The 17,134-nt window shown below is 39.6% G+C and overlaps 1 protein-coding gene across 1 annotated transcript in view; it reads right to left on the bottom strand.

The window, feature by feature from the left end:
* LOC128817458 (uncharacterized) overlaps window positions 1-17,134 on the bottom strand; it is a 139,510-nt gene that overhangs the window by 61,286 nt on the left and 61,090 nt on the right. Inside the window, exon 4 of the mRNA XM_053995941.1 lies at window positions 14,788-14,911. Within this exon, the coding sequence (XP_053851916.1) occupies window positions 14,788-14,911 (124 nt within the window). The remainder of the gene's footprint in view (window positions 1-14,787; window positions 14,912-17,134) is intronic.

Here is a 17,134-nt window from a genome sequence, read left to right on the forward strand (position 1 = left end):
GCAAGATGTGGCTGGGATGTGCATCCTATTGCCATCTGTTAGAGGTGGGGCAGTCATCTTCTGCTCATTGGGCACTTTTCTTTATCTCTCCCACAACCAATCCTCCCTCCAGGAGTGCCCCTGAGTGTCCCTGCATGGCTGAGTGTCCCTGTGCACGCCACTGAGTGTCCCTGCATGGCTGAGAAAATTCCAGCATCGCATGGGGAGAGGCTCTGCCCAGGGGAGCAGCCAAGCATTCCTACCTGGATCCAATCTGCCCTTGGAACAGCACAGCAGCCTTTGCCCACTGCATTCCCAGAGGAGCAGCTTTCTTCCCCACTGCATTCCCAGAGGGAGCCCAGGCCCATCCACAGCAGCCCTGGAGCTTCAGAGGAAAACTCCAGCCTTGTCCAGGATCCTGCTCCAGCAGAAGCACAGCTGGCACTGCAGGAGGGCTGAGCCCCCATGGAATGGCACTGCTGCCACCACCCTGACCCACAGCCTGCCAGGGCCTGCTCTCACTCTGGCAGTGTTGTTTTGTATTACTGCATTTTTATTTTTATTTTTCCTATTAAAGAACTGTTACTCCTACTCCCATATCTTTGCCTGAGAGCCCCTTAATTTCAGAATTATAATACTTTGGAGGGAGGATGGTTACATTTTCCATTTCAAGAGAGGCTCCTGCCTTCCTTAGCAGACACCTGTCCTTTCAAACCAAGCCAAGGAAGAAATACTCTGCAGGAGATGACTCTTTCCTCTCATACAGTGTTAAACAACACGGCTTACACTGATGGCCTTGCAGCCATGATGAGCACAGAGAAAAACCCCAAAGGTAAGTGAACCTTTAGGTGTCCATTTTATGACACAAGGCTCTTTAAGCTCTGGATTTGGCAAGAGAGATACAGCCTCATCTTTGCCACTGTCTTTTGCACACCCGGTCTCAATTTCTCCCATTCTGCAACAAATTTATGTCTATTTTTCTTCTTTAGTTATATACTTCCAGAAAAACAAATCGTTGCATATAGATAAAGCCTTACAAAAGGATGGCTTTGTAAAGTCATGGCTCAGGCCTGTTACTTTGGCTAAGTAGGAAAGGACTATGGGACGGTGACACAAAACACTGTAACAACTTCTCTGTTTCTTAAAAAAAAACTCAAAAATATACCAACCAGTGACAACATAAGGGAATTAATGAACTACTATTCTACTAGAATCAATCAAAGAAACAGTCTTCTTATCTAGGGGAAAAACCCACATCTTACACACTCAGCAAACATCATTCTTACTTTACAAACAGGCTGCTTCTATCCAAAAAATCAAGGTCTTAGTCTACAGCTGGGATACCGTAACATAGTGATTGGGAACAAACCCAAGGAACTCCGCTGAAGCAATGCTGCTCTGCATAAGGAAGAATACTCATGTGTCACAAGATTACTTAGAGCATTTCTTGTCTTTAGAGCACGGGAAGTAATAAGCAAAAATACTCCAGAGTAATTTTTGCTGGGATTATTTTGGTGAACAATGAAGCTCATAAATTCACAGTGAGAGAGTGAACCCGTGCAGAGACTTACATTAGATTACAAGGTATCTACAGGCTCTCTAACTCTTCTTCTTCAGCCTTTACTTTTTATATGTTTAATAGTGACTTTAAAAAATAACTACAGGGTTAGCAATGACTCCTTACAGCTTTGAATGAACCTGAATATACACAGTATTACCTAATACTGCATTAAAAATGCAACAAATATGGCATTACACATTTAAGCATGGAAAAAGAAACAAATTGCCTTATGTGAGAGATTCTCTTTCTACTGCAAAGAGCCAAAACCTGAGCTTCTTCATTCAAGCAAACTGTCACACAAGACTAGACCTCAAAGCTGACAGCTGTGCACAGCAGGTGACCTTAGTACTCCCATTATAATTTGTGAGAATATACTCAGATGGCTGTCACCATTACAGAAAAATAAAAAGTTTAAGAAATTAATTTAACATAAAAATAAAATACTTCCTCTAGAGAAGTTATTTTTGTGTAAGACAAAACTAAGAAAGAAATTCTCAGGCTCAAATTATAAACTGTTGCAAAAAGAGATTTTTTTCTGTACAAACTTCAGTATAAAAAGGGCCCACCTACTACATGCACAGGATCCCAAGTGGGAGTTACAAACAATAATTGTAGAAGTAATTAAAGAAAAAAAAGGGCAAATAGACAGATTGGATTCCCAGTAGATGAAGGCTGTCTAACAACCTACAATGAACACGTTTGAAGTCAACTTCAAGTAATATGCTAACAAGAATTAAATGCATCTGTTTCATGCTCCCTGAGAATAATGTCATCAAAACTGAATTCAAATGTTTCAAACCTACAGAGAGCCTGAGCATGTCTTTGACTAATTAAAATTAACCATGTTACTGAGGTTACAAGCTTACCCCTTTGGACATGAGCAGATCCTTGCTAAGGTCACTTCATCAAGCAAAATAATGAATGTCTGTGTTCAAAAGGCATGAACAATACATTTTTTTAATTAACATTTTACTGTATTGAGGGAGATTTATGGAGTTATTTGAATTTTGGAAGACCCACTATAGCAGCCCTCAGTCATAGTACTATGGAAACGTAACAATATGCAATAAAACTTAAGAAAGCAGGTCAACACTTGAACCTTGGCTGAGTTATCAATAAGCCTAAAATAGTGTTTGACACCAAACTACTCTATTTTTACTAAGGAGTATCAATTAGCTTTTATTTTTTTTAATAAGATAAAGAGAAAAAAGGTAGATTTAATTCTGGTTTGATATCACTGAGGCTGTTGCATCTTCCAAGTTCCTTACGTAAATTATAGTTCTTGTTTTCCTAGGTCAAATGGAAAAGGGAGCAGAGAATCAGAACTGCTGTCTAAACAGAAAGTTCAAGGTACTGCAACAAGTTCCAAGGCTCTTTTCCAGACTTTGTTCTTCTATAATATAGTAAAAAATATAAATTTTATAATGTAATACATTCTATTATAAAATATAAAATACATTTTATAATATAATATTAAATGGGAAATTAAAGATCGTGGTACAAAAATAAAGATTAGGTTTCTTAGACTGCACTATGCAGAAAACCAGATTAGCATAGGGAGGGAATGCAGTGGAGGGAAATCCTGATCCCCCAGTACCCTGCTGTTCCAGGCAGGAGGTGAGCTCATCCCAGGTGTGCAGTTTTCAGTCCCTGTGCCACCAGCTCTGCTTTCCTGTGCAATCCCTTCCCTATTGGAGGTTCCTCTGGGTATCACAGCAATATAAAGAAGAATTTAGGTGAGAAGCTGACAGATTTAAAGACCATTCTTTCTTTTGCAAAGCATAGCAATCCATGCTAAAGTGTTCCCTGTGGGATTTATTCCTGTCTGAGCACAGATTTACTCATTGTGTTCCAACTGCCCACATGACTGTAGGCAATTCTATTTTTTTAGCATATTGGCACGAGCAAACTCTGAAACCTACTAAATGAAAATAATCTTCTTACGACACAAAATAATACCCCCTTATTTTACCAGACACTGATCTGATTATCATCTGAGTAAAGCTAATCAGTGTAATTACACAGTTTAAAAGTGCACGCTGCGGATCTGTGGATCCGCAGATCATAACAGACAATACTTCTCTAGGTGTCAGCTGTGTTTCAGATTTGTTAAATTGAAGTTTTATGTAAAGTTTTTTTTCAAAAAACCCATTGGTTTCAAATTACTCTTTCAAATTCAATTACATAAATAGAATTGGAAGAAGTTTCCTACCATTTGCTTTCCAATGAGGACATTCCATTAAAAGCTAACAATTTTAAAGATGAAGCAAAGTCATTCCATGTATTGTGGTGCTCCATCAACCATGGGCTGGATATGGAAATCCACAGTCCCACTCTATTGCCCTGACAAAGCTGATCAGCAGTTTACTTGACTATTAAACATGGACCATTATCACTTAATATGACCACTGTCATTTAATATCTTAGCATTAATATGTGAGGTTGTCAAAAGATTCTAATCACAACAATATCATTCAGGTTTAAAAAAATTAAAAGTAACCCATGAGGTACCCAGCAGCTTTTTCTAATTAAACAAAACCATATCAGATTTTACTACTGTCACTCCTACAGAGACAAGGGTCAGTGCCATAGCCTTCTTCCTTTTATGCCCTGTGACAGACAAAATTTGATCTAAGGCTTTCCAGAAATTCATTGTCTGTGATCTGGGAATTCCAACTTTACCCAGTTGATCCAGCTTTGAGCTGAAGTATCAATGATGTTCTCTTGCATACAAGTTCAGCAGCTCTGGGTTGAAAACCACTTTGACATTCCTGGCTTGATATCCTGCCCTCAACAAATGCATTTGATGCTCATGTATTGCCTCCTGGCTGCCTGCTGCCACAGCCATCTGTCTGCATGGCACACTGCCTGTGGGCTAGGGGACGTGCCAGCTTTACTAGGGCAGAGATGCCAAGAATAGGTGGTCTTAAATGCACAGCCAGCTCATTAATTCACTGTCACCTTGTCTTATTGCCCCCTGACCCTCATCTCAAGGAAGGCAAGAGTAGCCATACAAGAAGAGACAAGAAGTCCATCCAGAGTTCTCTCTGATTGCAGACACAGGTCATTAACATGTGCCTTGAAGTGAAACAAGCTGAACAATTATGAAATAACCTGCTCATCAAAGTCCTGGAAACATTTCAGCTGTAAACATGCATAAGGTCTAATCTGTAGAAAGTGCTATAAACCCTGGAGTGAAACCTGTCATCTAGAACTGAAAATGCCTCAACGCTGTTAAACATGTAAAGCAAATTAAAGCCACTCCAGCCTTAACACAGTGTCTGTATTTAATACACAGTTGAAATTAATATGAAACTACCCTTTTCTGTGTTTCTGTGTTTTCTTATCTCTACAATGGAGACAAGCTTTAAATTCAACTATTTTATTGCCTGAATATGATTAAGAGTGATGTAAATACAACTGGTTCTTTTGTACCTTAATTCCTGTGAAAGTTAAAATCCATAAGAATGAATGCTGGTACTTCATTTTCATGCCTGTCCCTGTCTACCAGATTGTTTACCATGGGTAGTCAACCTATTTACTGGGAGGTCCCACAGCCTGTGGTGAGGACAGGACACACTCCCACAGTTCCCCCAGCCCATACCAGTTCCTTTAGGTAAGAAGGTGGGTGGACTTCCAGGGGATCAGGAAGGACTGTTCACCACTTTCCACTCATGTTTAAGGAGTTGATGAGGGAAAGAGCAGTGAGGAAGAGGCTGCAGGGTATAGGGATTGAAAGACTTGCCCTTTCATGCCAGGTTTCATGCCTCTGCTGAAGTAGCAAGTTACCAGGTAGAGCGTGTTACCCAGTGTGTGCCCATCTGGCTTCCAAGCCAGCTGACAGCCAGGCTCTGCACTGCTGGCACAGGCAGAGCAGGGATTAAAAATTAGCCTCAAGGCTAATGGCAACAACACAGGACAGATCAAATCACGTGGCATTAAAAAGCAAAGTTGATGGAGTTCCAATACACACACGGGGTTCGTCTGAGGAGGTGAGATCCAGCCAGCACATATAACTATGACTGTCCTTTTTGGCAGAGAAAAGATTTTTGGAAATACATTTGATTTCACCAGTTATATGGCACACTAAGGTGCCAATTTTGAAACACATTTGAGCACTGAGTACAACACAACTGCTTTCCAGTCCTGAACTAGGCATTCTACTATATTTGGACAAAGTCCTTTTGAAAAACACTACAACACCACAAAAACCCCAAACATCTCATTCATATTCTGCTCAGGCAGCAGAAATTACTTACCCTCTCTCTCCACTTTTCCTTATGACTTCATCTTTCTCTCTCTCCATATCTCTCCTCTGCTCTTCCCACCCCACACTCCTGTACAGCTTTCAGATAACCAAAGACCAGTCATGAAATACAGTCACCTATATTTGTCAAGTCAGCTACAGCAATAGCTGACTGTGCACCAGAAAAACACTGACCTGAGCCCAGACTTTAAAATACCAGTGAGCATAAGTTCCCTGAACTCCATGAGACTCCAAGTATATTTACCACAAGAACAGAACAATGCTGAATTTCACCAGCTGAGCGGCCCCCCTTCTTCTGGCAAGAGGGGACAATACTTCAAATTAGAGCATTTCATGTCAAATCACAATCAATCTGGCATTTGCATTATTAGGTGTATAAGCAGACTACATGCACATGACAAATATGTTCTTTGTGCCCCACAGCAGCTGCCATTATTTATGAATGCATCTCAGCACTTTGCTGCTTAGAACTGAGCATCACTACCTGGCACTGCTCAAATGTTTCAACAGAAAGAAACTTTCTATGATAATTTATTTGTGACAGCTACAAGAACTGTGAAAAATGTATTTGTAGTTGTAGCCCTAGTCACAAAAAAGCATTTCAAGTCTTGCCACAATAGTTTACAGTTTTGGGCATGAGGCCAAGCGTACTAACTAATACCAGACATGTTTCCCACGCTGGAGCTCCCACAGCATCCCTGAGGCTCTTCCTTTCATGCAGTCAGGTGCACTCCTCTGCAGAATCCTTTGCTACTGGCAACTTAGCTGTTCTTTAACAGAGCAGGGGAAGACACTGGCACAGCAGTAGCTCTTTTCACCTGCTTTTGACCAATGCATTAGCAGCCAGCAGAGGAAAGACTGGGATTTTCCCAGGTAGTTCAATAGCTAACCTGGGCTGTGAGCAGATGAGGTTCACCTAATGTGCAGCCAGTACTAAATTAGACTCTTGAGCCTGAGGATAATGAAAGCAAAGCATGGCTTTTGCCCCACAGCCTTCCTCTCAACTCTGCTCCAGGTCCTCTGATGGGACAAACAGCGCTTACCTCACCCTACCTCTGACAAAAAGTCAGTCATGGGAACTTCACTGGCTTTTTATAAAGAGGTGGCAAAACTCCAATGCATTCTTTCCATGCTGCCTGCTCAGAAAGTTGTCAGCACACTCTCTGGATCAGAATATTTGTTTCATTCAGTGTATATGTTCATCTATTTATGATCTGTATTTATTCCCCATTGGAAAACTTGATGCATTTTAAGATAAATTCCCTCCATTCTTGCTATTTCTACACTGTAATTACATTACAGTTTTTATAAGCTAAAGTTGTGATAAGCAGCAATGCACTCTATTTGAATGGGAGCAAATTACACTTGCCCAGAATTCTGTAGAATTTGTTTGTTTGCATGATTGTAAACCATTGTGGGGAAAGAGGGTTAATATCACCATCATGTTTGGTTGGTTTTTAAAGGGCTTGTTTTTCTACCATGTAGCAGATAGCATTTGTTGTCCAACACAGATAATTATAGCAGAGACAAATGAGATAAGGCTGGTTGGAAGATCACTGAGATTAGCTCTGCTGGTCAGCATGGTGTTAATAATACCAAGGCTGTGGATTTGATCCCTGTGTGGGCCATTCACTTAAGAGCTGGACTCATGATCCTTGCAGGTTCCTTCCAACTCAGGGCATTCTGTAATCTCAGCTGACACATTTCTCTGCAAGCACAACAGTCTCCAGCTCTGCTCTCTATTGGTACCCTGATCAATGAAGTTTTCCAAGTCCAAAAGAGACATTTTCCTCTGAGAGCTTCTAAGTTTTCTGGAAAATTCCTCTCCCTGCCCCTCACCGAATCAAACCAAAAAAAAAAACAAAAAAAAACCAAAAAAACAAACATTCACACCCTTCCCCCTTCCTCTTTTATACCCATATGAGAAGGAAACATCCCTACTCTGGGAGTTAATGGCACAGTCCCAGGGTATGCAGGGACTGAGCTATGTATGCTCCTGAGTGATAATTCCACTTTCCTGCTTGCTGAACCATTCACAGTATTCCTTCCACAGGAGGGAGATGTCTTTCCCCATCACCCAGGGCACGCTGATCTTTAGCTGACCATTTTTTAAATAAAAGCTTCAGAAACCTTGCCAAACATCCTCCCTTCGTGCAGCCATACCCAGACACAGAGCTTGGCAAGGTTCCCTCCAAAAAGGAAATTGTGTGCATGCGCATAGGAACAGAAAAACATCTCAATTCACAGTCTCAATTCATAGTAGCATAAACCCTTGAAAAAGCAACTAGTCACATTATCCAAACTAGAAATTTAAATGGACATGAATAAAAAAATCCCACCAAGAAAAAATGCCAGAATCCTGTGTCATTTCTAGACACATGTTTTCTTGTATGAAAATCAGACTCTTCCTGTCAAGTGATGTTCTTCAGAAGGGTGCTGTAGTGTGCACACAAAAAGTCCCAAGGAACTTTAACAAGCAGAGTTGCTGGAACAAAGTCACATTGGTGCTGCAAATTAGGCAGAGGTAAGTAAGTTACACAGAGCTGCATGTCACAGCCTGGTATGATAGCAAGCATTTACAGAAGGCAGAAGTTGCCACTACACTATTCCAAATCAGACATTAATCCAGAGCACCCATTGACAACAGAAGGATGAGGTGGGGGAAAAGTCACTCAAAAGAATGTATAAAGCCTCTCTGTTGAAAAAGGTTTGATAAAGCAATTATTGAAACATGAACTAAACCCACCATGTAGTAAAAAGGCCAGCAGCCACCTGTAATTCAACACAAGCAATAGTTAAAAGCTATGCAAAAGCAGATGCTGTGTGCAAGGAGCTTTTATTGGATCTAGAAAGGGCTCCAAACATGACACCCAACTAACAATGGAATAACAGGTACCTAGTAGGACCAGCAATGTGTGCTTCCTCTCTTTTCCAAAAAAAAAAAAAAAAAAATAGGGAGAAAACCTGTAAGATTGAACTGCTCTGTTGCTGCTCAGAGCAGTTTGCATCAGTGCTGCAAACCTGCAAACAGGACTGTCAAAGGGCAGCATGACATAAGGCATTTGCTGCAGATCTGTGTTTTAAGAGACCAGAAAGGACCCCAGAGCCTTGCACTGTGGTGGCACACTGTAAAACAGAGAGCAGCAGCTCCCATGTTATCCCTGGAATACCTGTGGGTCCATGACTGCAGCAAACTCGTGCTAACAGTATCTTAACACTCAGAAGGATGTGACTTCTGTACTCCATGCTTTTAAAGACTTTTGTTCTTTCTTGTACTCATTAGAAATTAGAGACAATGATTTGCACCTTCCTGGATGTAACTAACAATATAAAAATATAATAGAAATAAAATCTTAAGTTTCCACCTAGTATTAATGGAAGCAACCCAAGTGCCATTACTTAGCACAGTAACCTGCTACAGCTCCTGCCTTTAATTCTGTTCATGTCTTACTATGATGATTTGGATTTTTCAGCTTTTTCTCCAAGGAAAATTCCTAATATGAAGAGCGGAGAGCTAGCCAAAATTAAAATTCATGTATAATACACAGAAAATGTTCCTTCAAAGTATTATCTCCAAGGACTATTTTCACTTACACACCACATTCTTTCCTGTAGAAAATCTCAAAACTTTAACTAAATACATCCAATCTCACTGGATACATTTAGACTTGAGAATATCATTTCAGTAATCATAAAATCATTAATTTGAGAAAAACTGATATTACTACAGTAATACTGTGCTGACATAAGTAATTGCACTTGTTAGCATAAAGCCCCTATAAGAAAGGTCACTACTATACAAATTGCCTTTTAAAAAATAAAAATCAATCTTGTATTCCTCCTTATTATAAGAACAGCACAGGTCATTAGTGCATTTAAAATCGCTTAAAAATCAAATCTAATTTCCCAGAGTTTTAAATGGTTTCCAGCTTGACCCAGCTGTTGAGCGAGAAAGTAAAAATTTAGCAACTATAATCACAAGTAACTTCATTAAAACAAATGTATGTGGCTGGAAAACCTAGTATAGAAATAAAATATCTAGAAAAAGCCATAATGTAGAGGTGAAAAAATAAATTTCAGGTGCTAGCTTTCATTTTTAAACATACGTAATCTAAAACAGCATGACATTCAAGATAGTAAGAAGCTTGATTTCTCCTATTCTTTCAGCTAAAACAAGTTATAGAGATTAGCACAAATTTTACCAACCTTTGGTCTGAAATTATACTACTTTGGAAAGTAAATAATCTTCATTCTGCCAGTACCATAGTTTGTTAGTTTCATAAATATTCCTCCTAATGTTACCTCCATTTAAAATACATTCCTCTAATAGGCTTTGTTCCAAAAATGATGGCCAAAAACTCATTAAGAATGTAGAACTAGTGTGAAGGATTAACAATGAAAATGCATTTGTTTATTCTCTGAGACAGGACACCCATTTATGGTACACATTGACTCTTAAATTCAGTGGAAATTTTCTAACTCATATGACAGAAATAGAAACACGTAGCCAAACAGAAATTATCAGCTGAGTGTCTTAAATAAACAAAATCCCTTACTGTTTCTGCTATGGCCTCTCCCCTGTTGCCCATCCATTTAGTTTCTTGTTTCAACCAATCAAAAGTTGGTTTTTTTGAGTTGGTTATTTTTCAACACCATGTAAACTTAATATTTGCTGCCATTGAACACAGAAGTCTCTTCCAATGACTGTCTCATTCATCTTTAGAACTCAGGGAAACTTGAAGCAGTCTAAACAGAATAAATCATTAGCATTTCATACTCTAAAGCATCTAAACAAAGCCATTCTCAGGTCAGGAAACATGAGATACCCATAAGGGATAGGGTAGATATTCAGGATGTTAGCAGGAATGGCCCCAAAAGTTAGCAGCTCTGTGCCTTTCCATGGGCCACATCACTGGTTGTTCTGGGGAATCAGTCTGTCTCATCCCAGGAAATGCTCCATGAATTGTCAGGCACCGGTTCTACATAGTCATAGTCTCTTCTGCATACACAGCTCCATTCTTTATCTTCCTCGGTTCTGCATCTTAGATTCTCCTCCCTCAGGGATGCAACATTCCTCCAGGAATTCCTCCATTCTTCTCCAGGAAGAACATGGTTTAGTTCTTTTGAGGTAGAGTGAGTATTTCATGCCCACATACCCAAACAGATTCCTTAATTCTGTACAGATGAAGAAAAGTCAAACTACCAGAAGATATTCAGCATTTGCGATAAAAATTCTCATGCTCCATTCAGCCTAACCCACACTGGGGTGCTGGCCAGCACATAAATGGCTTTAATGTCTTTTAGCTATAAATCAAAGACTACAGTAAAGATCTTCTACCAAGTTTTCAAGGCATCTGCTGAGGCTGCAGAAGTTGCAAAGAGGCAGATGAAGTAAAACAATAAAGGCTTTTAATCCAGCTGAATAACATCAGACTGTGCAATCCCCACAGACTCTTCGTATCTAGCATTTCTCATAGAAAAATAAAAATCTAAACATGGATCAAGAGAGCAAAGTCATTCTTCAAGGACTTAAAATCAGACCCTAGCTGTAAGTGTAAGATAAAATGTATTTTACACCTTCTGTAACAAGCCACACATGGTTGTGAGCAGGTCCCAAGTGTGCTCTGGCCATGCTCCAAGCTAGCTGGAAAGCATGGAACTATTAACCTAGCCCTGAGGAGCATCTGACAGCCCTTGTCTTGTGAGCATGGATTGCCAGCTGAGTTTCAGTGTGAGCATGGCCCATGCCTAACTGATTGGATGCTGCCAGCATCCAGGAACACTGGACAAACACATTGTAACAGGGGATACTCCCGGATGGCAAATTTCTCCTCAGCCATTCCAGTAAAACTAAACCTAAACCATACAGCTGGTGTGGAAGGGAGTACGAACTGCCCACAGGTTCCAACTCTATGGCCACGCTTGTTCTCCTTGAAATCTGAACCCCTCTACCTCAACTTATGAAGCAAAATAAAATGGCATGTTTTAGGAAAGCACAGCTCCAGACTATTGGCTGCAGAGCCAGGAAAGGTCATTCCGCACTTCAAAGAAAGAGCTTGGAACACTTTCAGAGTCTGTAGAGTGGATAGAAATGAATGCTATTCCATTTTAACAGGGGTTTTGGTTCTATTAGCAGATCTTCTTGGCAACTTTTTTTTTCACGTGGAGTTTTATTTTCAGAAACAGATACCTGAAAGACACACAAAGTTTGATAAGTTTAAGATATTCTTTTGTATCTGCACTGCCCCTAAGGTAAGTGGTTTCCTCAGGAAAGGAATACCAGCATGGATGTCAGTGCAAGGGAAGGCCAGCTGATCTCCAAAGTGTGGACACATTGCAATACAGTACCAATTCCATCGTGTATTGTACTGCAGTTTAAAAGCAGGCTTCTGCATTTTGGTTACAAATCCTGAGTAGTCAATAAACAGATTTTAAAAAGGACACAGGATGGTACAACCCAAGAGGTTGAACTTCTCAGGGGTAGTGTACGGCTTGCATGCAACAGCTGAGGATGAGGGAACCACTACCACCTCTACCAGTTCTACATACAGCAGCAAAAGGTGGGCAAAGGAAGGAAAATAAAAAGAAACCTGAAAAGAAACAGTAGGGCTTGAAAACTTACTTCATTCATTTTTACTCAAAAAACTGAAAGCATGAGCTTGCTTGATATATTTCTTTAACAAGCAATATGAAAATAGCAATCAAAACTTCTTTCACCTAACTGCATGAGCTGCTATCAATGCTCAGCTATTTGTTTGTTCATTGGAATAAAAGTCCTGTTTCTGAACCCCGATTTCTAACAGATGCATGATCTACCATGATCTTGGTATCAGGATCAAAACAGAGGTAGTCTGAGTACACACACACACACAAATACAGGCAGACCATCAATAAGCCACACTTAGCACTAGCACATGGTGCAGCATGGAAATAATAAATGACACATCAAAGCACTTCCCAGCTGTAAAAGATTCTCCTTTTTAATTCATCAGCTCATTCAACTGCCACTTCGTTACAGTTTATATTCAATACAAAGTAATCAGAACTCTTTTACTGGACTAAATATGAGCTAATTTGTAGCAATTTGATCCAGAGAAGTATAATAAAGGACTTAATATCACCTTTTCTTTTATTAGAAAGCACTTTCATGATAAAAGCAAAGTTTTTTGACTTTCAGTAATTCAACATTTGGTTCTAATGCACTTAAATGGAAAAAACACTTAGAGGTTTTGAAAAGCCTAAAATAGAGAAACATCTGCTAAAATTTAGGTACAGCTGTTTAGTGAAGAAGTCCAACTCTAGAAAAGCCAGTATTGAAAGCTCCCTCTGCAATCAATAAAAAGTCTATTTAAAAAGTCATGGAACAGGGTGAAGTATTTGTTCAGGTTCAAAGTTATTTTTTTGTTTTGTTTTTAAAACACTGACATTTTTTGGTCATCAAAACTTGGATGAATTTCTTAATTTAGTGTCAAACAGGTGTTTCAATCAAAGCCCCAAATAGGCCAAATTCCAGCCAGGCAATAGCTTGTGCTCTTTCAAAGCAGACAGAATTATTTCAGTTTTACGAATAAAGATCCCCAAAATAGTCTAATGTTTGGTACAAGAGGCCTGTTTTATTTCCTGCTTAGCAACTAGTGTCACTTCAATGGTGAAAAAAGTCACTTTATGTTAAGCCTTTTTACCAGTTTTATGTTCTTTTGAACAACTCTACCCAGATTTGTATGGAAAGCATCTTACATGGTATTACTACATTGTTGTCCAGTTCAGGGGAAATCTGAATGGCATTTACATAAAAGCTGAATTCATATGACATTTGCATAATTTTGGCCCAGGGAAGTGTGAATGTAGACTATTACAATCCTTAGCCTCAGCGAAGAAGGTAGCATCCTTCAACATTGTAGATTTAATTCTTTATTAGAAAATGAAATTAAAGGGACAGATAAATTCCATTTTTTCAGCAATAACATTAATCACTAAACATGCACCAGGCAGGTAAGATTCCTGCTGAACAGGACATAGACTGTTAAAATGAGAAAGTTCCATTTGCTACTGTACACAAGAGAAATCTGAGCCTAAAAAAAAAAAGAAAGTGAAAATATGAGTCTCTACACATAAGGCTTATGTCTGCCTGCCTAATGCTATCTAGTGCCTGTGAGTACAGTGCATACAATGCACTACTTTATATAAGCTGGAGAAGAGAATTAAAGGGTTGAGTACTACAAGACACGCTCTTCTGCTAATTACCCACAACAATGACTGGAGCAAAGTCAGACTGCTGCATTTCATACACATAATATCAATATTTCTTGTACTTTTTGCATAGCTCCAAATACTTCATCAACATCATAATGTAGTAGTATTGTTTTTCAAGAACATGCTAAAACTTATATTTCATTTCTGTTTCTGCTGGAGAGGGAACAGGCAGGATTCAAAATGTAATACACAACCATAATGTTGGTTAACAGAACCACAAGCTACCAAAAAGATTCAGGTGGGTTTTGATTCATGATAATTCTTGGGTTTGATCTATATCCTGGCTCATTGCATCACACATCACTGTGGGCTTCCCACAGTCCTATACTCACCCCAGGTGTCCCTCATTGTCCTGTCCTCTCCTGGAGCACAAGCTCAAGGGACTTTTCATCACTTCTAGTACGGTCCCATGTTCATGGTTCTCCTCCAGGGAAATCTTTAGCAGAGAGCTAAAGTTATTAAAGATAAAATATGTATTTCTTTGCTGGTTTTTCAGATTAACAGCAATGGACTGAGGCAACAATATTATTTTTATATTTTAATTAGTTGGGTCAAAAGCAAATGGCTTGTCAAAGTTAACCTTACTGCTGCACAACACATTTCTGTGAGTGCAAACACTAGCCAGAATATCCAAGTGACTTTTAAAAGACTTTTATGGATATTCCACTCTCAAAGGATCCTGGATGAGATCAATGGACGCCAATCGAGATCATTATGTATGACCTACCTTGCCCATTTCCTTCTCTTTTTGCCTTTGAGGCTCTTTTAGTGCACTGAATGTCTTTCTGGGGAATTTCATTTAATATCTTGGCAGCACACTCAATTCCTCCTGTCAGATCCTTGAGGCAGTCCTATAAATAAAGGGCAGAATACTTTATTACTAGAGTCAGCAAAAGAATTGTGCACAGTGATGCCCTTACTCATACCACATTATTAAAATGTGCATACTGTTTCTATGGTTCAGAGGCAAAGGGAGGCAAGCAATTGCAACTTAATGGCTTGTTCTTTCTGCTCCTAGAACTGTGTGCAGGACTTAGTGTTTGGAATTCTGCTCCAGATGAGCTACCATCTCTGCCTCCTTTACTTCTGTTCACACAGCCCCACATCTTGCTGGTCTTACATGAACACATGCTTTATTTGTGTTTAATGCTGATGTGTAATTAGTATCAGCTGCAAACCTGGCACATCAACTGTTAGCAAGTGGCAGCCTGGTAGGAGAGACAGCGCTGCACTAGGTTGGAGCTCAGGACTCCTAATCTACCTTTGCATTTCCAACTGCCCAAAGCATGCCAGAGATCTGGAAGAAGTCACATAGGGTCTCCCATTCCACATCCACTGCAAATTCTACAGCCTGTTGCTTTGATCTAAAGTAAAACAGAGAGCAGGTCGTTGCTAACTGTACTAATTTAAAACCAGCCTACTTCAAAAAGACTTCAAAGTCCTTGCTAGTATTACAGAACTGTCCAGTCAGGGATGACATAAAAACACATTGCAGCCAGACTCGTGATTTTATCATAATGCTCATCTGATTTGTGAGTGCTCTTCCCATGGGCTTACTTGGTAAGGAAGAATCTTACTCTTTTGAAAAAGATATTTCTAACATGAGGAAAGCACTAAAATAGAATCTAAAACTACCATTTCATTACTCAGTAATTGTAGTCCAACAAACAATAACATCCAAGACTTATACCAGTTTAAAGAGGGCAAGGTTGGATCAGGAATTCATTTTCCCATTTTAAATTATTATATCATTTATTAAAAAACTGTAGTAACAAAGTCCAAAAACTATTAGCAGCATCTTACTCATGTGCAGCAGCTTTAAAACAAACACATTTACCTTACAGTTCCCCTTTCTGAGTAGCCAGGAGGTATTCATCTTGCCAGGGGGAGAAAAGCTAGAACCAAGAGTATCCTCAACACTCCAAGACGGGACATTATGGTAAGAAATTAATTTCAAAATAGTTTCTATTTAAGGCTTATAAAACTTCAGCAAAACATTATGACTTTACAGTTAACTGCAAAACTGCATTAGCAGCCTCTTCCAGGAGAGAGAGCAGGAAAGGAGATATGACCCACTTGAATGAGATTGTAAAGTTATTGTAAAGTTCCCTCGCTACAGGGGAATATGCCAATTGTCAAATTTCATTCATTTTATGACACAGTACATACATTTGCCCCAAAATGCAGCCTCAGAATGGGCATAAATTCCACTAGGCTGCCTCCTTATGGGAACAACCAACAAAGAAATGAGCTATCCCTATTTACACAAAGATAGCCAGCATGCACCACTCCCTCTCTAACACTCCAGTTCCTGTTGCAAATAAGTTGCACAGGCCAACTGAGTTACTCTTACCCCTACTCCCATCCCCTTGACCTCACATCCTCAACAAAATTGTTAAACTGATGCCCTTCAACAGAACTCTATGGATGAAACACAAGATTCAAGAGACAGTAAGTCCCATATCACTAACTAGAACTTTCAAGGGCTTGTTCAAGGCCTATTTAAATAACTGCTGGGTTCATTTCTTGGCTCTCATTTCTCATTTCTTGCCTGCTCAGCTGCTGTTTACAGTGGCTCTCAGCCACAGAGCAGTAAGATGTTGTACACGTTATTGCTACAATACCTGATAGGTGGGGTGGGGGTTGGGAGGGAGATTTCTTTTTCAAAAAGAACATTGCAGAAGAGGCCTTCCAAAAGTCTTACAAAATATCTCTTCTAGAGCTACCCTGCATTACCAGAGCAGCACATCTACTTAAAAGGAAAATGAATGATCTTTCTTCTATTCACACATGATGCTTTTCTGGATTTTAGTACTGCTGCACCTCACAGGCTGAGATGACTCCAACCCACACACCTTTCACACAACAAGGCCATGAAAGACAAAATATCAGTGTAATGTACACTGTGGCCCACCTTGGGCAATTGAGCTACCAGTCAACTCATATTAGAACTCTAACTTCTCAAATCCAATGTTAAAATATACTTATTTTCTTATTAAAATGCTTGCATAAGGAGGAAAAAAGGTGTCAAATAGCAAAAATATTGCTGGTGTAGGGCTCCAGCAGATTCAGAA

The sequence above is a fragment of the Vidua macroura genome, chromosome 20 (assembly GCF_024509145.1).
Source record: "Vidua macroura isolate BioBank_ID:100142 chromosome 20, ASM2450914v1, whole genome shotgun sequence".
NCBI classification, from domain to species: domain Eukaryota; kingdom Metazoa; phylum Chordata; class Aves; order Passeriformes; family Viduidae; genus Vidua; species Vidua macroura.